Raw genomic sequence first — 24440 nt, 5'->3', positions numbered from 1 at the left:
CCGTTACTTACGATGGTGTTCTGACACTCGTGCCCTCTGCACAGCTCGGTGTAGGCAGAATACTGCACATAAATCACCCAGCTTCCCACCAGCACAGTCAACCACGTCAGGAACAGGTACTTCACCCGCACGCACGAGATCCGAGCCTGCAAAAAGTGAGCAGACACACAAAGACGGAACCATATTTTGAGTATGTGCGGTGAGGAAGACTTGAAACGCAAGACTGATGTGACCTTTCCTTGACGGGATCATTCTTAACAGTTCATTACAAACACACATCTTCTGACAATAACTGTAGCACAAATGTGTCCTGTTGGATCAACAAAATAAACAACCAAACAAACCGTGTTTCCGCAATACACATTTTATGGTGGCAAGCCGCTAATTTATTGATGCCGCTGATTCAGTAAAGCAGGCACACATTGGTCTCCATCACATGCGCACACACACATTTGTTTGATTAGCACACGTGTTGATGTTGAAAGAAATCCAGGAACAAAAAGTTCTACAGAAATACATTCCTCAGTTCAGCCGGTAAGTTTTTTTATTCTATCAAACAGTATACCTTGTGTATCTGACAGAGCATCAGTCTCACTCTGTTTCATAAGCAGACAACAGGCAGCGCTCAGTGCTGCCAGTTTTCAAAACATTTCACTATTATTCACTCAAAATAGGCACCAAGTCTGTTTCTGGCAGACGGTGCATGTGGTATGCTTCTTCTAAGAAGCCAATCAGGTAGTGATTTCCACAAAAAAATAAATTTTTCCCCATTCTTGTGGCTGTTTTCCTCCTCCTGTGACAGCACAGGTGCGTAGCCAGAGAGGCGAGGGGTAGAAAGCGAGGTGTTTTTAATTTATTTATACACACAACAACAATAGAGACATTTTTAACAAATTTTCCAGAATTCACCTTTAAAGTTAAGGATATGTAATATGTTGGGGGGGGTTGATTTGCGGATGCAGACTGGCCTGCCCCCAGTGCTAATCAAAAACCTGAAGGAAACACTGAAACCTGCAGACTGGCTCAGTAGCGCCCCCTGGTCAGGCAGCACTCACAGCACTGAGACTAGGGGCTGGAGGCAGACATGGCAGTGTTGCTATGGCACCCGCATGCGGATGAGACCTTAATACCGCAGCACTGTCACACACTGCAGCAACCAGAGAGCCAATCCTGACACATGCGCGCGTGCACACACACACACACACACACACACACACACACACACACACACACACACACACACACACACACACACACACACACACACACACACACACACACACACACACACACACACACACTTTTGTACAATAAATAAATAAAAAATGCTTTATTCTTTTTTGGGGGTGAGGTGCTCAGGCTTTCTTAGATATAAATAGTGGGGCTTGAAGGCTCTAAACCACTGGTCTACACTACAAACACACATTGACACACGTTTCATTTAAACCCCACTGTGGGAGTGTACACATGCCAAATTACATCCAAATACTTATAAACCTGACTACACAGGAAAACGGCTGCTTTTATGGAAATGACACTTTCTTTTTGATGCTGACTCTTTAAAAGCCTGCAAAGCCTTATTCTCTACATGTACGAATTATTTTGAAATGTGGGCGGGGCACCACTGTGTCCTCTGAGCACAGATCAAATATTTACGATTGACTTCAAGTGTTCATATCCCTAACATTCAAACAATGAGAAATGTAAACAGTATGTCACTGTACTGTAAATCTATTTACAGTACAGTCCTCAAAAACAGACACTATAACGAGGAAAGCCAACAAGACAGTGTGACAACGCTGAAAGAGTCCTAGGCTTCATTGCAGACCGTTTAACAGAAAACATAAAGCATCAGTGCTCATGTGGATAGGAGCTGATGAACTACTTAATATATTATACCAAGAAGAAAAAAATCAAAATGAATGCTGAGCAAGGTTTCTTTAAGTGACTTATACCAATCGATCACAAATGTTTTACTGATCAGTATGAGCTTTTGGACAAATCTCTCCCAACTTGGCAGCTAAAACATGATGGTAAACATGTTTTTGTTGTTGTTGTTTTTTTCCATCACCTACAGACATTAACACCACATAATATTCCCATCAAGTTAGGTGAAAATTTGTTTGCCGTTTTATTTATTTTAGTTACTTTGTTCAACACAGACACGGGTGCAATGAAACTGTGCATGTGCGATGGCGTAGAGTTCTTGTGATGTCGTGGTGGCTTCCCTCATGAGTCACCTTCATGCACAATCACTTAAAAAAAAAAACATCCTGGTCAAAGCAAATTCAACACACACACACACACACACACACACACACACACACACACACACACACACACACACACACACACACACACACACACACACACACACACACACACACACACACACACACACACACACCATTTCCATTTCTTATCAAGTGATTGAACTCTACTCCTGCAACACTTTAAATAGACTTTTTAATCTACTGATTCATGGATTAAAATAATACAGGAATAACACACAGCTGGACATGAAACAGCTCAGCCACCTATAGTTCAATAACTTTGGGCTGCCCAGCATAAAATGTGGTGTGTGATTCTGACGACGTTAGCCTGATTTGCATTTAATGACCCTCAAAGTAAAACAGACAGTCTGTTTTATTTTTCACCAGTAATACACTGTGATTAACAGCTAATATTTACTCCTAGACCTATATTTGTTCCTATATACAGTGCCCTCCAAAAGTATTGGAACACTTGGTATTTCACATTTTAATTTGTTTATGCCATTTCAAATACAAAAAAATACACACACAAAAAAAACCAAAAAACAAATACAAAAAATTCAAAAATCATCTTCCTTAAACTCAAAGTGAAAGCAAATCTCTACAACTTGATGTAAATTAATAAAAAATATAAAAGCCAAGATTATGGGTTGCATAAGTAATGGGCCCCTTTGCTATAACACCTGTAAATAATCAGTTTTATTGCCAGTTTTCCAGACAAGTCAGGGGATGGATACATGAACATCTCCAAGTCACTGAATATGTCTTGGACTTTATTTACATCAATTATGATGAAATACAAACAGTACGGGACTCTATGATAAATCTGCATGGAGTAGACAGTTCTCAAAAACTGAGTGACTGTGCAAGAAGGAGAAGAGTGAGGAAAGACACCAAGACACCCAGAAGAAGTTATAGGCTTCTGTGGCTGTGAATGGAGAAATTGTGCATAGTGTATGTTTTGCATTTTGTAACCCCAGTTATACAGCTTCACGATGAAGTGATATAGAGGAAGATTTTCTTAAAAAGAAGACCTGAAAGTTCAGCTGCAATTTGCCAGAAGGTACATCTGACTAATTACAGTCACCACATCCACACAAAACAGTTTTTACACACCACTGACCAATGCGACTTCTTCAAGCTGGTGATGATGGAGAATTTCTGTGGAATTTGTTCACAGAAATTAGATCAAGCATTTGGATTATGACCGACAGAAAACATAAGAGCCAAACGATGTGGTGCCTGAGTGGACTGAGGGACACGTTCTGCTAGGGCCGTTTTGTTTACAGGCTCTCAATGACCGGAAGAGACTCATAAACACAGAGGAGACCTGTGAGGAGGAAGCGAGAGGAGCTCAGAGCGATGACTCGCTGCAGTCAGCTGTACAGGGAGTCTCTGCAAAAACACCACAGAGCTTCTGAAGCTGAAGACACCTCAGCGGCATCCGTCCTGTTTTATTATACTTACTGCGACATTGAAAAAGTAATCCAATTACTGATTACTGCTTGAAAAAAATATATAATAATAGTTATAATAGTTTACTGATAACTCAATTTTAAAACTAAGTTAGATTACTAGTTACTTTATTAGTTACTTTCAGCAGGTGTGGACAACACCCCTCCCACCCCCACCGCCACCTCAACATGAAAATGAAAACCTGTTTTGCCAATACTCACTTTATAGTCACCCTTTCTTGACTTCAATGAACATAAATACTTTTTTAAAATAAAAAATAAAGACATCTTTCTTGACGTCATATTTAAATGCTGGCAGCACTGTAACAGTAAAACTTTGTTTATAAATGTAAGTATTAAATTCTAACATTTTTCTAACATTTAAATTCTTTCTAAACATTTTAGTTGCTGAAATTGTTGTTTTTATTATTATTATAAGTAGTATTAGTAGTCGTAATAGTATGAAACAATGTCTTCAAAAGTGGACCTCTAGGGCTGTTGTGGGGGGCCATGCCCCCCCCCCCCAAGCCCCCTTCCAGCATGGATTCACTCCAAGCTTGTGTGAGCAGAAGAATGGATAACATTTATTTATGATTGACAGGTTAAAAAAGTTTTATCTGCATTTTTTTTTTTACATCATGGTGTCCTCAGAAAGAGACTTTAGATACATTTGGGTGAAAAAAAAGCATTAGTATTTGCGCATCGTGGATCAGAGTTGTAAAGAAACAAAAAGTGTAAAAATGTCTTTGTAAAACCATATTTCTGAGCGTCACCGTGCTTTGAGAGACAACCGTTATTCAACTCGGAGCTGCTGCACACTATGGCTCTGTGCAGCAGCTTGCTGAAAGTGGACGAAGTGGGCAGTAACTGAACCCCGACATCTCCCTGCTCACGGGCCGGTGTTGCAGACCGAACAGTCCGCCCCTAAAAATTGCATGCACAGTGGAGGCAGGGCAGACCAATTTTTAGGGGGTACCGTTCGGTCTGCGACACCAGCATCACTGGCTGGATGTATCAGTGGAGTGATCAGTTTGATCCCCCCAAGGATCACACAGGCTGTGATGCTCATTTCTACAAAAATATTTGGGGATTTCAAATGGGAACCACATCTTTATATTCTGATGAGCTAAAGTACGAGGTCTCTTAGATAATAAACCGACCCTTTTATTTTTTTTTTTAACTATATGGATTTGAATGACATGCGATTACACCAATCATGCTTGAACCCTCGTGCGCATGCGTGAGTTTTTTCACGCGTGTCGGTGACGTCATTTCCCTGTGGGCAGGCCTTGAGTGAGATGTGGTCCCGCCCTCTCGGCTGAATTCCTTTGTTTCACACGCTGCTCGAGACGGCGCGCGTTGCTTTATCAAAATTTTTTCTGGACCTGTGAGGAATATCCGAGTGGACACTATTCGAGAAATTAAGATGGTTTTCTGTGAAAAGTTTAACGGCTGATGAGAGATTATGGGGTGTTTCTGTTGGTGTAAGGACTTCCCACGGAGCGGGACGTCCTGCAGCGCTTCCAGGCGCTGTCGTCGGCCTGTTTCGATCTTAAAACATCCTAATTTAAGGCTTAATTCACCCAGGACATCGTGAGAGAACAGAGAAGATTCAGAAGAGGCCGGCATGAGGAATTTATGCGGACATTCCACTGTTTAAGGACATTTTTTAAATGAAAGACGTACGCGCAAATTCGCCGAGTCGTTTCCGTGACGACTCGGCAAATCTGTGTGCGCCGCGACAGGAAAAACACCTCCGTGTTGAAAACCATTTGTAGAATTCAGGCGGCTTTTAATGGCTTTCAACAAGTGAGTAACTGAGAAATTGTTTAACAGCTTGGGCATGTTCCAACTTGCCCGTTAAGATTTCCAACGGAGGTGTTTTTCCTGCCGCGACCCCCCGCGGTCGGGTCCAGCCCGACATGCGACTCTGCCCGCATGTTCTTTCATTACAAAATGACCGTTAACAATGGAATGTCCGAATAAACTCCTCATGCCGACTTCTTCTGAAAGTTCTCTGTTCTCTGACGACTTACTGCGTCAACAGAGCCTGAAATGTGGAAGTTTTCAACTTGAAACGGCGAGACGCTGCCGCCTCGAAGCGCAGATCGCCGTCAGGCGCCGTGGGCCGTCCTTAAAGCGACACTACCAGACCAAAATCTCTCATCAGCCGTTAAAATTTTTACCGAAAACCAGCTGAATTTATTGAATGGTGTCCACTCAGTTGTGCCTTACAGTTTTGAAAAAATGTTTTATCAAACAAAGCAACAGTCTCTGAGCCATTCCTAAACAATGAAAAAAAATCGACGAGCGGGTGGATGACTCCTCACTCAAAGCCTGCCCACAGGCGAATGACGTAACCGACAGGTGTGAAAAAACTCTCGCATGCCCACGAGGGTTCAAGCATGTCTGATGTAATCACACGTGATTCAAATCCATATGGTTTTTGAAAAAATAATAAGGTCGGATACTTTTCTAATAGACCTCGTATATCTTCATATTCATATTTTCAGGATATCATTTAATACAGATTATCTGATACCATGTCCCATTCTGATAGTTGTACATTCCTATATGACATTTACACTCAACAAAAATATAAACGCAACACTTTTGGTTTTGCTCCCATTTTGTATGAGATGAACTCAAAGATCTAAAACTTTTTCCACATACATTATAAGTGAATAGTATATTGATGTGTATGTCTGTGTGTCGACATGTAGTAGTGAATTTATATTTATGTAAATATGACTGATTAGAATTGTTGGACTTGTACTAGCAGGGGTGGGCGCTAATAAGCTTTGCTTCAGCCCACACCCTTTCGGACTCACTAGTTTTGTCTGTTTGTTTGTGGAATTGTTCTTTTTTTTTTCTATTTGAATATTTTGTGTGCCGAATTAAAAAAAACTTTGTCACTTTGAAAAAAAAAAACTTTGTCATATATATATATATATATATATATATATATACACTCAACAAAAATATAAACGCAACACTTTTGGTTTTGCTCCCATTTTGTATGAGATGAACTCAAAGATCCAAAACTTTTTCCACATACACAATATCACCATTTCCCTCAAATATTGTTCACAAACCAGTCTAAATCTGTGATAGTGAGCACTTCTCCTTTGCTGAGATAATCCATCCCACCTCACAGGTGTGCCATATCAAGATGCTGATTAGACACCATGATTAGTGCACAGGTGTGCCTTAGACTGCCCACAATAAAAGGCCACTCTGAAAGGTGCAGTTTTATCACACAGCACAATGCCACAGATGTCGCAAGATTTGAGGGAGCGTGCAATTGGCATGCTGACAGCAGGAATGTCAACCAGAGCTGTTGCTCGTGTATTGAATGTTCATTTCTCTACCATAGGCCGTCTCCAAAGGCATTTCAGAGAATTTGGCAGTACATCCAACCAGCCTCACAACCGCAGACCACGTGTAACCACACCAGCCCAGGACCTCCACATCCAGCATGTTCACCTCCAAGATCGTCTGAGACCAGCCACTCGGAGAGCTGCTGAAACAATCGGTTTGCATAACCAAAGAATTTCTGCACAAACTGTCAGAAACCATCTCAGGGAAGCTCATCTGCATGCTCGTCGTCCTCATCGGGGTCTCGACCTGACTCCAGTTTGTCGTCGTAACCGACTTGAGTGGGCAAATGCTCACATTCGCTGGCATTTGGCACGTTGGAGAGGTGTTCTCTTCATGGATGAATCCCGGTTCACACTGTTCAGGGCAGATGGCAGACAGCGTGTGTGGCGTCGTGTGGGTGAGTGGTTTTCTGATGTCAATGTTGTGGATCGAGTGGCCTATGGTGGCGGTGGGGTTATGGTATGGGCAGGCGTCTGTTATGGACGAAGAACACAGGTGCATTTTAAATGCACAGAGATACTGTGACGAGATCCTGAGGCCCATCGTTGTGCCATACATCCAAGAACATCACCTCATGTTGCAGCAGGATAATGCACGGCCCCATGTTGCAAGGATCTGTACACAATTCTTGGAAGCTGAAAATGTCCCAGTTCTTGCATGGCCGGCATACTCACCAGACATGTCACCCATTGAGCATGTTTGGGATGCTCTGGACCGGCGTATACGACAGCGTGTACCAGTTCCTGCCAATATCCAGCAACTTCGCACAGCCATTGAAGAGGAGTGGACCAACATTCCACAGACCACAATTGACAACCTGATCAACTCTATGCGAAGGAGATGTGTTGCACTGCATGAGGCAAATGGTGGTCACACCAGATACTGACTGGTATCCCCCCCCAATAAAACAAAACTGCACCTTCCAGAGTGGCCTTTTATTGTGGGCAGTCTAAGGCACACCTGTGCACTAATCATGGTGTCTAATCAGCATCTTGATATGGCACACCTGTGAGGTGGGATGGATTATCTCAGCAAAGGAGAAGTGCTCACTATCACAGATTTAGACTGGTTTGTGAACAATATTTGAGGGAAATGGTGATATTGTGTATGTGGAAAAAGTTTTGGATCTTTGAGTTCATCTCATACAAAATGGGAGCAAAACCAAAAGTGTTGCGTTTATATTTTTGTTGAGTGTATATATATCTATATATATATATATATATATATATATGACAAAGTTTTTTTTTTCAAAGTGACAAAGTTTTTTTTAATTCGGCACACAAAATATTCAAATAGAAAAAAAAAGAACAATTCCACAAACAAACAGACAAAACTAGTGAGTCCGAAAGGGTGTGGGCTGAAGCAAAGCTTATTAGCGCCCACCCCTGCTAGTACAAGTCCAACAATTCTAATCAGTCATATTTACATAAATATAAATTCACTACTACATGTCGACACACAGACATACACATCAATATACTATTCACTTATAATTATATTGATATAGTACCAGATCATAAGAAAGTCGAATCAAGGCACTTTACGCCAGTAAGGACTAACCTTACCAACCCCCAGAGCAAGCACTAGGCAACTGTGGTGAGGAAAAACTCCCTATAAGGAAGAAACCTCAAGCAGACCAGGCTCTTGGGGGTGACCCTCTGCTTGGGCTGTGCCACATATACCTATATACATACGTATATACTTTACAAACATAAATATATACATACATATACACAGTCACTTATATACATATACACCTACCCATATCTATATATCTACATACGCATATACATACCCACACATTCAAATATACAATAAGTCCCACTTATAAATTGAACATTCCATATAAATCAAATTATATTTGCTAGTTTATGATACTTAGACATAATGTTCTTTTTGAGTAGTTTCTTAAATCTCACTAAGGTACTACTCATTCTAACCTCTGTTGAACATTTGTTCCATTTCCTCACCCCAACCACAGACACACAAAAACCCTTTACATTTGTTCTTACTGGTGGTTTCATAAAAATTGCACAACCTCTTAAACTATATCTGGATTCCCTCAATCGGAACAGACTCTGGACATGTCTCGGTAAGGCTTGGTTTTTCGCTCGAAATAAAGTTTGAATTGTAATGTAATCGACCAAATCAATGAATTTTAATAAATTTAAAGACACAAATAGAGAATGAGTTGGTTCACGATATTGTTTATTGCAGATGATTCGTATGGCTCGTTTTTGCAAAAGGAATATTGGATTGGTATTTGATTTGTAAGTGTTTCCCCATGACTCAACACAATATGTCATATATGGTACCATCAGAGAATGATATAAAGTAAGTAACCCTTCTTGCGGCAGTAGGTCTTTGGCTTTATACAAAATGGCTATAGTTTTTGACAATTTTGATTTCACATAATTTATATGTGGTTTCAAGCTAAGTTTATTATCAATTATAACACCTAAAAATTTATTCTCTGTTACTAACTCAATTTCCTTATTGTTTATAGTTAAATTTTTACATTTGGGTGCCTGTTTATTTCCAAATATAATACATTTAGTTTTCCCAAGGTTGAGTGACAACTTATTAGCGTCAAACCAAACCTTACATTTTTCCAGTTCTTTCTCCACTATGTCCAGAAGCTGTTCAAGATTTTCACCGCTACAGAACACAGTTTTATCATCCGCGAAAAGGACACATCTCAGTGAACTCGACACCCAACTTATATCATTTATATAGATTATAAACAACAAAGGACCCAGCACTGAGCCCTGCGGCACCCCACATGTGACATCCCTGAGTTCAGAATTTGTATTATTGAATTGAACATACTGAAATCTGCCTTGTAAATAACTAGCTATCCATTCATATGCCAGACCTCTGATTCCATATTTCTGCAGTTTACTTAATAGTATCCATGGTTAATTGTGTCAAACGCTTTCTGTAAATCAAAAAAAACACCTATTGTGTATTGTTTATTATCAATTGCAGTTGCTATACTTTCCACAAAGTCCATCAAAGCATGTGATGTAGTTCGAGACCTTCTGAATCCATATTGTTCTTCACAAATGATGTTATGCTTCAGTAAATAATAATTTAATCTTTTAGCAAATATTTTTTCCAAAATTTTGGAAAATTGTGGCAGGAGTGATATAGGTCTATAATTAGAAAATGTGTGTTTGTCACCAGTTTTAAACAGAGGAATTACTTTGGCTATTTTCATTTGAGAAGGAAATTTACCAGTACTTAGTGACATATTGCAAATATAATTGAACAGTTTTACTATACAATCAATAACTTTTTTTAATAAAGCCATATCCAAATTATTAAAATCAGTCGATTTCTTACTTTTTGAACCATGAACCAGATCAAGTATTTCCCTTTCATGAGTACCACCAATGAACATTGAAACAGATTTGTTAAACATTGAATTATTTACCCAGAAGTTATTAGTTCCACTTTTCCACTATATGGCACCCGACAGAACCACCAGACATCCCCACACCCCCATCACCTGACCCACAGTCACACACATCAAGTCACAACAAGAACAAAAAAAATCCCTGAAGACTGTACAGCCTGCAGCTGATGGGAATCTTCAAAGGCAGTTAAGAGTCAAAGGTCAGAGTACAGGTGCAGCCATCACCTCTTAACAGTATTGTACATAAATGTGTGCAGCCCAGAAACCACTGCCCACACAGCCCTCTGCAAAGACAAACACAGCAGCAACCCCCAAATGCCTTCACAGACTCATTAAAATGCTTTGTAAGAAAGTGTGTCCCTGTCCAGCATTGACAGGGACACAAACATTATCATCAAAACAAATCAGTAACCAGTGGCTGTCTGGAGGAAGGACAGAGGTACTCACATACAGTGCAACTGGAAAGTATTCACAGTGCTCCACTTTTTCCATATTTCGTTATCTTACAGCCTTATTCCAAAATGGAGTACATTCATTTTTCCCCCTCAAAATCTTACTCACAATGCTCCATAATGACAACATGAAAAAAGTTTTGTTTTTTTTATTTCTGCAAATGAATCAAAAATAAAAAGATAAAGCCTCCATCACACATAGCAAGAATGTGCCGGAGTCATGACTGACACTGCAAATATTGCCATAATCCAACGCAGTCGGGAGAAAAAGAGGCATAGTCAGCAATGTCGGAGCGCAGACAGACTGCCTCGTCCACACCTGTCAGATCGCATCCAGAGCCTATGTAGATGACACGGACCACTGTCAGACAGCCATAAATCGGGCGCTGCAGACTGCCCAATCTCCAAATGTCTGAATGGCAAACACGGACCGGAGCGCTGAGCATGTGTGTCTGCGTGGCGCATGTGCGCTCTGCGCACACACATGGGGCTGCAATTATCACTCAGCCGTGTGTATGTGTGTGTATGCATAACACTGCATAGGCCACTAAGCGCGGGGGACACAATGGACAGCTTCACTCAAAGTTTGCTGGTAGTTGGGCCATGCAGTCCCTCAGACGGATCACCTTTCCAGGAAACCTTCTTTTTCTTGTTTGCCCACTTCAGGAGCACAATGGAACTCTGGACACCGCGATGGTTGGATTATCTTTTGGGTGAGGGGATTCTAACCGCAGGCGGCTGTCCCGGCTTCACGTCCACGTGCGCACTGCGAAACACTCCTGGACCTCTGTTGGGGGTCAGATTCATGTTTATTAATGGTGTAATGGCCTGGCACAAGTTCCATGTCAAATCCTTACAGAGTTAGAAGGTGATCATTTATTACAGCACGAGATGCGTCCAGCTCTGAGCCTGAGGCGTGCAATGACACGTTACTGGGCACGACAGAGAGACACAGCTGCCCGTGTTATCATGGAGACAATAGTTCACATTATTTACGTCGCCCATGGGAAGGAATGGACAAATATCTGTACTGTAAGGTCTATTGTGGATGTAACAGCCTGTTCAGATTTGCGGTGGCGTGCACACAGAGCTTTCGGTTTGATAGCCACTGTTCACATTCACTGTACATAATAATAATTCATAATTATTATCATGATGAAGCATGCCACATACATTTCAACAGTTCCTTTGCGCTCGGGGTGGGGGGTGGATATTATTATATGTGGCAGTGCAGGTCATAGCAGCAGGCTTTGCGGAGCCAGATCCATCCCCAGGTTCCCTCGTATGCGCTCAAATCGTTTCTGATCCCGTTTTGCCACCATTGGAATAAGTAAATTGTGGTTAGATGGTCCTCAGATTGCACATGGACTGCCATTGGATAGGTGTCCCATCTTGATGGCACCCAGAGAGTTTTGAACATGTGCATCACACTTGGGGCTGCCGGCCGATTTTGACCAACTGTGTCAACTTTCGCAGATGGCTGTCAGAAAGTTTTGGAACTGAAATCTGACACTTTTCGGATGTGAGCTGATTCATAATTCAGACGCCATTCTGCGTGATTCTAGCTATGTGTGACAGGGGCATTAGAAATCACATGTACATAAGTATTCACACCGTTTGCTCAGTACTTTGTTGATGCACGTTTGGCAGCAATTACAGCCTCATGTCTTCTTGAATATGATGCCACAAGCTTGGTGCACCTATCTTTGGGCAGTTTTGCCCATTCCTCTTTACAGCACCTCTCAAGCTCCATCAGGTTGGATGGGTAGCGTAGGTGCTCAGCCATATTCAGATCTCTCCAGAGATTATTTCAATGGGATCCAGGTCTGGGCTCTGGCTGGGACACTCAAGCACATTCACAGTTGTCCTGAAGCCACTCCTCTGTTATCTTGGCCGTGTGCTTAGGCTCACTGTCCTGCTGCGAGATGAACCATCTCTCCAGTCTGAGGTCAAGAGCGCTCTGGAGCAGGTTTTCATTCAGGATATCTCTGCACATTGCTGCATTCATCTTTCCCTCAATCCTGACTTGTCTCCCAGTTCCTGCTGCTGAAAACTATCCACACAGCATGATGCTGCAGCCACCATGCTTCACTGTATGGGTGGTTCCTGGTTTCCTCCAAACATGAGCCTGGCGTTCACACCAAAGAGTTCACTCTTTGTCTCATCAGACCAGAGAATTTTGTTTCTCATGGTTTGAGAGTCCTTCAGGTGCCTTTTGGCAAACTCCAGGTGGGCTGCCACATGCCTTTTACTAAGGAGTGGCTTCCATCTGAGCACTATACCATACAGGCCTGATTGGTGGATTGCTGCAGAGATGGTTGTCCTTTTTGAATGTTCTCCTCTCTCTACAGAGGAATGCTGGATCTCTGACAGAGTGACCATCAGTTTCTTGGTCACCTCCCTGACTAAGGCCCTTCTCCCCAGATTGCTCAGTTTAGACAGGCGGCCAGCTCTAGGAAGGAGTCCTGGTGGATCTGAACTTCTTCCACTGACGGATGATGGAGCCCACTGTGCTCATTGGGACCTTTAAAGCAGCAGAAATGTTTCTATACCCTTCCCCAGATTTGTGCATCGACACAATCCTGTCTCAGAAATCTACAGACAATTCATTTGACTTCATGCTTGGTTTGTGTTCATGCACTTGCCAACTGTGGGACCTTATATGTAAACAGGTGTGTGCCTTTCCAAATCATGTCTAATCAACTGAATTTACCCCAGATGGACTCCAATTAAGCAGTAGAAACATCTAAAGGATGATCAGTGGAAAACAGGATGCACTTGAACTCAATTTTGAACTTGGGTTCAAAATAGGTTGTGAATACTTACGTACATGTGATTTCTTAGTTTTTTATTTTAATAAATTTGCATAAATCTAAAAAAAACTTTTTCACACTGTCATTATGGGGTGTTGTGTGTAGAATTTTAAGGGAAAAATGAATTTCATCCATTCTGGAATAAGGCTGTAACATAAAAAAATGTGGAACGAGTGAAGCACTCTGAATACTTTCTGCGTGCACTGTAATCTGAAACCAGCTTTCTGCACTCATGCCTGCTAAAGTTAGCCACAAAACACAGTACACCCGAGTTACTGCAACTGGCCCCTGGAACCTTAGTGCAAAGAGACACAGGTTGTAACAGGCCTGCAGACATTTCAATGTGTCACCATAAACCAGCTGCCAGAATGTAATTCACGCTTAACTAGCAGAGGATAAGGTACTTCTCTGGCGCAAACAGCCATGCATGTCCTCCTGCTGTAAATCCTGCAATTACTTGCTGTACTCTGACATGGATATTTATCAGATACAGAAGGATCAAGAACATTATCCAACAAAAACACAAAAACTAAAATTATCTAAAAGCCTTTGCTGCCTCTGCACAGACGAGGCGAGGAGGAGAAAAATAAAATGTTCCTTCCAGGGATTTCATCAGAAACCTCAACATCAGTTTTTTTTTCATGGCTTTTTGACATCAAAATTCAGCAGCAGCAGCATTTCTATCATTCAAAAACCATGATTCAGTTTTAGAACCTCATGGACTGACACTTACCCTCAAATACAAATATATTCTTACATCCACATGTTCCAGAGACCTTTTGCATGTGATTGTGACAATACAGTTGGGTCCAGAAGTATTTGGACAGTGAGTTTTTGTTGTTTTGCTTCCAAAAGAATGGAGTTGCAAATGAAACATTCGAGATGTGTTTGAAGTCAAGACTCGGCTTTAATTCAAGAGGTGTAACAAACACAGGAAATACAGATGTTTGTAACCCCCTCACACCATTTTCAGAGGCCACAAGTCATGGACAAACTAAACAGAAGGATTATTGTCAATACAAATCACACTTTTACAGCCAGTTTTCTTTCAACGTGTCAGGGGATGAACCGTGAACATTTCCAAGTCACTGAATATGTCGTGAATTTCATACATACCCATCATTAAGAAAAACAAACAGTATGGTACTGTATGATAAATGATATTATTTCTTGTCTATGTAACAATAATCAAATTATTTTGGATGTGAGACACATGCAATATATGTGAGATCATACATATATATGTGAGAGTAATCCCATCCAATATGGCTTTGTCCCAATTCAGGGTCTGCACCCTTCTAAGGGCTGTGTCTCACCAAACTCTTCAGGCTTCAGCCCTTCAAACAATGTTTTTTTTTTTTAAATCAGTTAGCCACATACATTAACACATCCAGGTACAGGTACTATCAAAATAAATATAAAAATAGTCAAGATATCAAATTTACATGAATTTACAATTTATGATGATCTATTTAATTAATTTAAAGCCTGATTCATGGTTCTGTAACTCTGTAACTCAGTGTCATGCAATGACGCGAGTGACAGTTTTAAAGCTCTCCGTAGCTGGATTATGCTTTATTCTGGATTAATTTGTCTCTCAACAAGCTTTTCTTTCTACAATCATCCCCTCCAATTCAAAGGTAAGATGTACAATTTCCTCTTTCTTCGATTTCGTTGTAAATTTGTGGACTTTTCTGCCAAATGTATGTGATCCCAAAATCTAATCAGAGGGCAAACTGCAAAAACTATTAAAATATGAGAGGAAAGAGTGAAAGCAGAGAGTGTCAAATCACAGTCTTTTGCACTGTCTGATTTAACAGGTGCACATCCACACTATGGGTCTTATGGTGCGTTTACACATAAGCAAGACGCGTTACGAATGTCATTTTTTTGTCATTCGTGACACATTCCTGATATTCTTAATGTGACTTAACGCATCTGAATAGGTTTCTTAATAGTGCGCGTTGGTGTGTGATATTCTTGATATTCGTGGAGCATGTTTTTGGCTGTCAAAAATCTTCCACAAATGTCACACACCACCACCATTTCACCTCACATCGTGGAGGTCGCAACTGAACGTGTTGTTCCGTCTTGATGAGTAGTGATCCATAATAGAGCGTGACAACGTTCGTAGTGGTTCCTGTGATGGTTCTTGGAGCCCAAACTGTTACGCGACTTGTAACGCGGTGTCACATTTCAGTGCGCCACTCGGATCACTGTTTTCTGTCACGTGCACACAATTAAACCCGGCTCCACAGTGTTCAGTTTGATGCAGTATTCCCCGAAGAGGAACAGTGACGCGAAGTCGGCCAAGTGTCGTTCCACAGTTCCTGCTGAAGCTCCTCAGGACGCTCCTGCAGGTGTTCCACCTGCTGTTGTGACCGATGAGCGGGAGAACGAATCTGAGCCAGAGGAACCAGAGGAGCAAGGGGAGACTCACGTGCAGCGAGACATCTCTGCACCTCCTCCAGAGCCCAACTACGCAAGCAATGACGAAGTTCTTTTTCTGCTGTGGATTCATCTGGGAGGTGAGTTGCAATCTGGAGTGGCATGAAGTCTTCATCAGCTGACGGTAGAATATGTGGGGTGTGTGACAATTCGCCAAATTCAAAACATTCCTGACAGATTGTGACAGAATGTAACATTGCGCTGCTGCGCGCAACAGCGCGGGACAATATTCTTGACCATGCGTAATGGCTCGTAATAATTCGTCAGTGACACGTGCCATTAATCCTAACGCATCTTAACAGGTCCTAACAGTTCCTGGGGGCACCTGACACTTCTGCACTGAATCATCACATTCGTGATCAGCGGCCAAGAATGTATACTTCGTGTCATTCGTGACTTGTCATCGTTATGTGTAAACGCACCATTAGTCTGAGTGTGAAAAAAATAGAAGGTCGGTCTTTTAATGACAGAAATTACTCCGGTCCCACATGTGAGGGGTTTTTAATGCGAATGCATTGTGACTGGACGGGACATTTTATTCGATGTGAACGAAAAAGGGAAAGAGGCTGCACACATCGACCACTTTACAAGCCTTTGAAATGGCTAGTTGTGCTAGAGTTACTAGAGCTGCAGCATTGTCTTCTTCACACGCCTTCCTTTTTGTTCAGCGGTGGCCATATTTCAGCCCTCCTTACTAAGGGACCTTAAGGGCCCTGTCCCACTGGGGAGAGGATTAATTGCGCATGAATTGAGTATACAAATTGCGGGCGTTCGTTGTCGTCTGCAACGAAAATGGCCAAAAATGACAAATGTCCCAGTATGAATTACAGATATATTAATAATATGTAGGGAATATATGATGAACAATCACGGTTATATAACGCATGTAGTGACACATTGAGATTATCACGGCAGTATTACGGGTGTATTATGAATGCATCGCGCATGTGTTGCGCGTGCACGGCATCTGCATTGCGGTCATAAAAGAAGCGCACTCGCTCCTTTCGGCATCACTATTCACACCAACAATACAGCCTCTGGACCATTTGCTGGACTTGGACAAGTTGATCACAGAGTCAATGTTCATTTTGTCATGCAAGAGTTAACTGTTCATGAGTTTGGGGAGCAGGAGGGGGGAAGCCGGTTGGGGTGTGAGACGGTGTTTTTTTTTTTTGAGTGAGTTGTGGCTAAAACAGCAACTCTTCCTTTTGTTGGTGTTAAATAAAAGTCCTGGATTGCAGCAGCTATTACGTCTTTGTGGATCTACACAGCCGGACCGGCACTGACTGGCAGGTATGTCGCTTTCTGCCACACTTTGGGTTTACGTGACGTGTTGTTATGCATTCACAGCAAATCAGCTGCAAAGCCGATGTAATAAAAGCGCTTTATTCGTGGCCAGTTTGTATGCATTCGCTACAACATATTTTAGTTTGTGATGTGGACATGACGGGTGCGCAATATATCTGTTTTACACACTGTCCCAGTCCGCTGTCAAGCCGCAAATCCCCGTCAGTTGCGGATATCAGCGGTTAATGGCAGATGTACAGCGCACAGAGTGAGTATGTATTGTGTATGAATTGAGTATATATGGATTATGTAAGGCGGATGTCATCCGCATCCAGATTTTTGAACAGCTCAAAAATCCTGGCTGCGGACATGTGTGCCTCTGCGGATGATCACGGGCGTGTTCGGATGACGGCTGACTCATACAGGCATGTTACACAGATATTGCGGATGTTTGGCGAATATGGGCCAATTTTGTGCGCAATCCATACGCAAATCCTTCTAAATGCCAGTGGGACAGGGCCCTAAGGCATTCATGAAGAGGAACAAGCACAACATTCTGGAATGGCCATCTCAGTCCCCAGACCTGAATATTATTGAAAATCTGTGGTGTGATTTTAAGCGTGCTGTCCACACTCAGAAACCAGCAAACCTGAGATGTTTTGTAAAGAAGAATCCAGACTCTCATTGGAAGCTATAGGAAGCATTTAGAGGCTATTACTTGTATTTCTGCAAAAAGAGGATCTACTAAATATTGATGTATTTTTCTGTTGGGGTGCCCAAATTTATGCACCTGCCTAATTTTGTTAAAGAATACTAGAAACTTCATTATGCTTCTCAAATATCACTGTGTTTGTCTGCTTCTGCTATATGATATATTTAACAGAAATTTCTGATCCAGACAACCAATGATTTATAAAGGAAAATCATGAAAATTATCAGGGGTGCCCAAATTTTTGCATAAAACTGTATGTATGAGAGTGAGCCTGTGCAACATGTGTGAACATATGCACGTGAGCATGAGCCTATGCAATGTGTGTGAACATATGCACGTGAGTGTGAGCCTGTGCAGTGTGTGTGAATATATGCACGTGAGCGTGAGCCTGTGCAATGTGTGTGAACATATGCACATGAGAGTGAGCGTGTGCAAAATGTGAGAACACAGCACTCAAGAGTGAGCCCATGCAAAGTGTGAAAACATATGTATGAGAGTGAACCGATGCAACACGTGTGAACATATGTACGCGAAAGTGAGCCGGTGTAATGTGTGTGAACATATGGATGCGAAAGTGAGCCCGTGCAATGCATGTGAACATATGCACTCGAGAGTGAGCCCGTGCAACGTGTGAACATATGCATGCAAGACTGAGCCCGGACAACGGATGAAAACATATTCACACGAGAGTGAGCCCATGCAATGAGTGAGAACACATGCACATAAGGGTGAGCCTGTGCAACATCAGAATGTATGTATGTGAGTGAGCCCAAGCAACGCGTGTGAACATATGCAGGTGAGAGTGAGCCTGTGCAATATGTGAGAACATTTGCAGATGAGTGAGCCTGTGCAATATGTGTGAACATATGCAGATGAAAGTGAGCCCATGCAATATGTGTGAACATATGCAGATGAAAGTGAGCCCATGCAATATGTGTGAACATATGCACGTGAGATTGAGTCTGTGCAACATGTCAGAACATATGCATGTGAGATTGAGCCATGCAACATGTGAGAACATATACACACGAGAGTGAGCCCTGCGATGTATGAGAACATATGCACACGAGAGTGAGCCCTGCGATGTGTGAGAACATATGCACACGAGAGTGAGCCCTGCGATGTGTGAGAACATATGCACACGAGAGTGAGCCCTGCGATGTGTGAGAACATATGCATGCAAGACTGAGCCCGTACAATGGATGAAAACATATTCACATGAGAGTGAGCTCATGCAGCGAGTGAGAACACATGCACATGAGGGTGAGCCTGTGCAACATCAGAATGTATGTATGAGAGTAAGCCCATACAACACGTGTGAACATATGCAGATGAAAGTGAGCCTGTGCAATATGTGTGAACATATGCAGATGAAAGTGAGCCTGTGCAATATGTGTGAACATATGCAGATGAAAGTGAGCCTGTGCAACATGTGTGAACATATGCACGTGAGATTGAGCCTGTGCAACGTGTCAGAACATATGCATGTGAAATTGAGCCTGTGCAACGTGTCAGAACATATGCATGTGAAATTGAGCCTGTGCAACGTGTCAGAACATATGCATGTGAAATTGAGCCTGTGCAACGTCTCAGAACATATGCACGTGAAATTGAGCCGTGCAATGTGTTGAGAACATATGCACACAAGAGTGAGCCCTGCGATGTGTGACAACATAAGGACACGAGAGTGAGCCCTGCGATGTGTGACAACATAAGGACACGAGAGTGAGCCTGTGCAATGTAAGAACATAGTATGCAAGTGAGCTGTGCAACATTCGTGAACATATATATGCGAGTGAGCCCGTGCAACATTCGTGAACATATATATGCGAGTGAGCCCGTGCAACATTCGTGAACATATATATGCGAGTGAGCCCGTGCAACATTCGTGAACATATATATGCGAGTGAGCCCGTGCAACATTCGTGAACATATATATGCGAGTGAGCCCGTGCAACATTCGTGAACATATATATGCGAGTGAGCCCGTGCAACATTCGTGAACATATATATGCGAGTGAGCCCGTGCAACATTCGTGAACATATATATGCGAGTGAGCCCGTGCAACATTCGTGAACATATATATGCGAGTGAGCCCGTGCAACATTCGTGAACATATATATGCGAGTGAGCCCGTGCAACATTCGTGAACATATATATGCGAGTGAGCCCGTGCAACATTCGTGAACATATATATGCGAGTGAGCCCGTGCAACATTCGTGAACATATATATGCGAGTGAGCCCGTGCAACATTCGTGAACATATATATGCGAGTGAGCCCGTGCAACATTCGTGAACATATATATGCGAGTGAGCCCGTGCAACATTCGTGAACATATATATGCGAGTGAACCCATGCAACATGTGTGAACATACGCATGCAAGAGTGACCGTGCAACATGTATGAACGTATGCACGCAAGAGTGACCGTGCAACATGTGTGAAGGTATGCATGCAAGAGTGACCGTGCAACATGTGTGAACGTATGCATGCAAGAGTGACCGTGCAACATGTGTGAACCTATGCACGCAAGAGTGACCGTGCAACATCTATGCACGCAAGAGTGATTGTGCAACATGTGAGAACGTATCCATGCAAGAGTGACCGTGCAACATGTGAGAACGTATGCACGCGAGAGTGACCGTGCAACATGTGAGAATATATGCACGCGAGAGTGAGCCGTGCAACATGTGAGAACAAATGCACGCGAGAGTGACGGTGCAACGTGTGTGAACGTATGCACGCAACAGTGACCGTGCAACATGTGAGAACGTATGCACGCGAGAGTGACCGTGCAACGTGTGAACGTATGCACGCGAGAGTGACCGTGCAACGTGTGAACGTATGCACGCGAGAGTGACCGTGCAACGTGTGAGAACGTATGCACGCGAGAGTGACCGTGCAACGTGTGAGAACGTATGCACGCGAGAGTGACCGTGCAACGTGTGAGAACGTATGCACGCGAGAGTGACCGTGCAACGTTGAGAACGTATGCACGCGAGAGTGACCGTGCAACGTTGAGAACGTATGCACGCGAGAGTGACAGTGCAACGTTGAGAACGTATGCACGCGAGAGTGACAGTGCAACATGTGAGAACATATGCACGCGAGAGTGAGCCATGCAACATGTGAGAAATGCACGCGAGAGTGACTGTGCAACATGTGAGAAATGCACGCGAGAGTGACTGTGCAACATGTGAGAAATGCACGCGAGAGTGACTGTGCAACATGTGAGAAATGCACGCGAGTGACCGTGCAACGTGTGTGAACGTATGCACGCGAGAGTGACCGTGCAACATGTGAGAACGTATGCACGCGAGAGTGACCGTGCAACGTGTGTGAACGTATGCACGCGAGAGTGACCGTGCAACGTGTGTGAACGTATGCACGCGAGAGTGACCGTGCAACGTGTGAGAACGTATGCACGCGAGAGTGACCGTGCAACGTATGAGAACGTATGCACGCGAGAGTGAGCCGTGCAACATGTGAGAACAAATGCACGCGAGTGAGCCCATGCAATGTGTGAGAACACATGTATGTGAGCTGAGAAGACGAAGGACGTTAAGAATGGAATCCTGGCTTGTGTCTTGCGTGTCCCCTGGGGACTGTCGTCCACAGTCGTGGTGTATTTCTGACACAGCCTTAAATGTCCCCTGTAGGAGTGTGAGGAGGTGAATACTTGCCATCTGTCAGTGTGACAGCTCGGCGGCACCATTACGCAGCTTTCAGCCTGCAGACCGGAACGTTCATTCATTTTTAGAAAGCAGTACAATGGTGACTTTACCTGGAAGTAAAAAGACTTTTTCACCCAAACCCGGGGAAACAGACCCTTCGCCATCACAAAAATAGATCATCTCAGTGCTTGAATCTGCTGTAGGTCTTCATCCAAAACACACAGCGTCTTACACGACACGTCGCCTTTCCAAATCCAAATCACCTCGCAACAAAAAGGAAATAAAGCTCCAGCAGTCACTGCAATCCCCATCCGCGAGCTAACCGGCTCGTTTCTTGGCAGTAAACAGCTCCGGTTTGACTCTCCTGAAGACTTTGTTGTCTGCAGCAGCAGCAGATTTTCCAGCAAAGCAACATAACTCAAGGTAAAAAAAAAAAAAGAACCTCCTAAGGCGCAGGCGCAGTTTGGTCACCAATCAGAGATAAAGTGAAACTTCATCGTCAGCGAAAGTGAAACAAAATATATGTCAGAGATCACTGAGCAAAATGTGTTCCTAATATAAACGAAACGCTACAGCCTACCGGTGATCTTCATTTCTAATGAGGAACGGAGTTAAAGCAGCCAGCGCCAAACAAATAAAACTTCCTCCTGACTTTCACAATAAAAGACTGTTAGTCATTTCGTTATTTACTTAGTCAATTAGTTAATTAGTTAGTGCTTGTTTATACACCGATTTCTAACATCTACTTCTAGGTTCCTCACCTCAGACTTGTGGCCGCAAGTCAACTCTGGTATTGCACCAAGCTACCTGATTTACAATTTCTAATTTGCATCTGCAAATGTTTATAATATTTACTTAACTTTTACTTTGGCAGTAAAATATACTTAAAATCAATTATCTAACATAAAACAAAAGGTTTCTTAGATTAGGATGCTTAATCCTACTTTGGTCCTATAGTATATTCATGGACACAGGAAAACATGGCTTGAGAATTTAAATAAATTAATAAATAAATATGAGATAACTAGAAATGCCACACTTGACAAGACTGAATACATTAAAATTGATTTTAAAAAATTTAAATAAAAGTTATTAAGGTAGTAAAAATAATATAGAAAGAAATAATTTTGTTTTGCATCTACCTATCTAAGGGCCCTGTCCCACTGGCGTTTAGGAGGCTTTGCGGATGGAATGCCCACAAAAGTGGCCCACAGCCACCAAACAACCGCAATAACCGTGTAACATTCCTGTATGAGTCGGCCGCCATCCGAACACGTCCATGATCATCCGCAGAGGCACGCATGTCCGCAGCCAGGATTTTTGAGCGGCTCAAAAATCCTGCTGCTGATGAGATCCGCATCATTGCCTGAACACATACTGAAGACATACGCAGGACATACACAACCAACGCGCCGCATATCCCCTGTCATCTGCTGATATCCACAACCGACGGGTTGGCGCTGCTTGGCGGCGGACCGGGACAGCGTGCAAAACAGATATGACGCGTGCCCAGCACAGCCACATCACGGTCGCAAATGGTATATCGCGCATGCAGATAGAGTGGGCACGGATGGAGCGAGTGCATCACGGCCGCTTTGCCCCTCATGGGGGCGCCTCCGCGGTCGCCTTCGCTTCTGTTCCCTGTTATATCCGCTTTTCTTCCTCATGTATTCGCTGATCCACCCTGGGACATTTGTCATTTCTGCCCACCTTTGTTGCGGATGCTCAGCTTTTGTCTCCTCATTTCATGAGCAAATCCTTCTAAACGCCAGTGGGACAGGGCCCTAAGTATCAATGCATTTCCTACATCCACGTAATCCAGTCAAGGATGACCTACTGGAATGCTGGAGGCCAGGGGTCACTGAGAGAAAGTCAGGGGTACACGTTGGACAGACCACCAGTCTGACGCAGGGCCAACACACGTGCACAGACAAACACACTGGCACTCTTGGAAGTGAGAGGAAGCTGAAATACGTGAACATCAGAAGAACACACAAATCCCATACAGAAAGGAACAGGTCAGAAATGAAACTGTGACCTTATTGCCGTGAGGCAACAGTGATAACCACTAAAACACCATGCTTCTATCTATCTATCTATCCTTGTCATTTGATTGGTGGATTGTATGCCACGCCCACGTGCCATTGTTTGTTCTATTGTACAGAAAAACAGTCCTTTGTAAGATACGTAATTTTTTTCAACTTGATTGCATTTACTGTGCACTGTGGTCCCATACATTTCCCTCCATTGGGAGGTGATGGTCTAGTGGTCTGAGTGGTGTCCAAAAAATGAGGTGGGCTTCATTGATAATTGGCAAAGCTTCTGGGGAAAAGCTGGTCTTGTTAGGAGAGACGGCATCCATCCCACTTTAGAGGGAGCAGCTCTCATTTCTAGAAATCTGGCCAATTTTTTGGGATCCTCCAAACTGTGACTGTCTAGCGTTGGGACCAGGAGGCAGAGCTGTGGTCTTATACACCTCTCTGCAGCTTCTCTCCCCCTGCCATCCCCCTATTACCCCATCCCCG

At 43.0% G+C, this 24440-nt stretch overlaps 1 protein-coding gene across 1 annotated transcript in view; it reads right to left on the bottom strand.

Moving 5' to 3' along the window:
* dipk1aa (divergent protein kinase domain 1Aa) overlaps positions 1-22374 on the bottom strand; it is a 32811-nt gene extending 10437 nt beyond the window's left edge. Inside the window, exons 1-2 of the mRNA XM_034183534.1 lie at positions 22026-22374; positions 12-146 (exon numbers count right to left, since the gene is read on the bottom strand). Coding sequence (XP_034039425.1) covers positions 12-146; positions 22026-22079 — 189 coding nt within the window. The 5' untranslated portion in view covers positions 22080-22374. The remainder of the gene's footprint in view (positions 1-11; positions 147-22025) is intronic.
* Positions 22375-24440: the final 2066 nt, after the last annotated feature.

The sequence above is a fragment of the Thalassophryne amazonica genome, chromosome 12, assembly GCF_902500255.1.
Source record: "Thalassophryne amazonica chromosome 12, fThaAma1.1, whole genome shotgun sequence".
NCBI lineage: Eukaryota > Metazoa > Chordata > Actinopteri > Batrachoidiformes > Batrachoididae > Thalassophryne > Thalassophryne amazonica.
The sequence above is the reverse complement of the archived record's forward strand: the minus strand, read 5'-3'. Positions and strand labels throughout refer to the sequence as shown.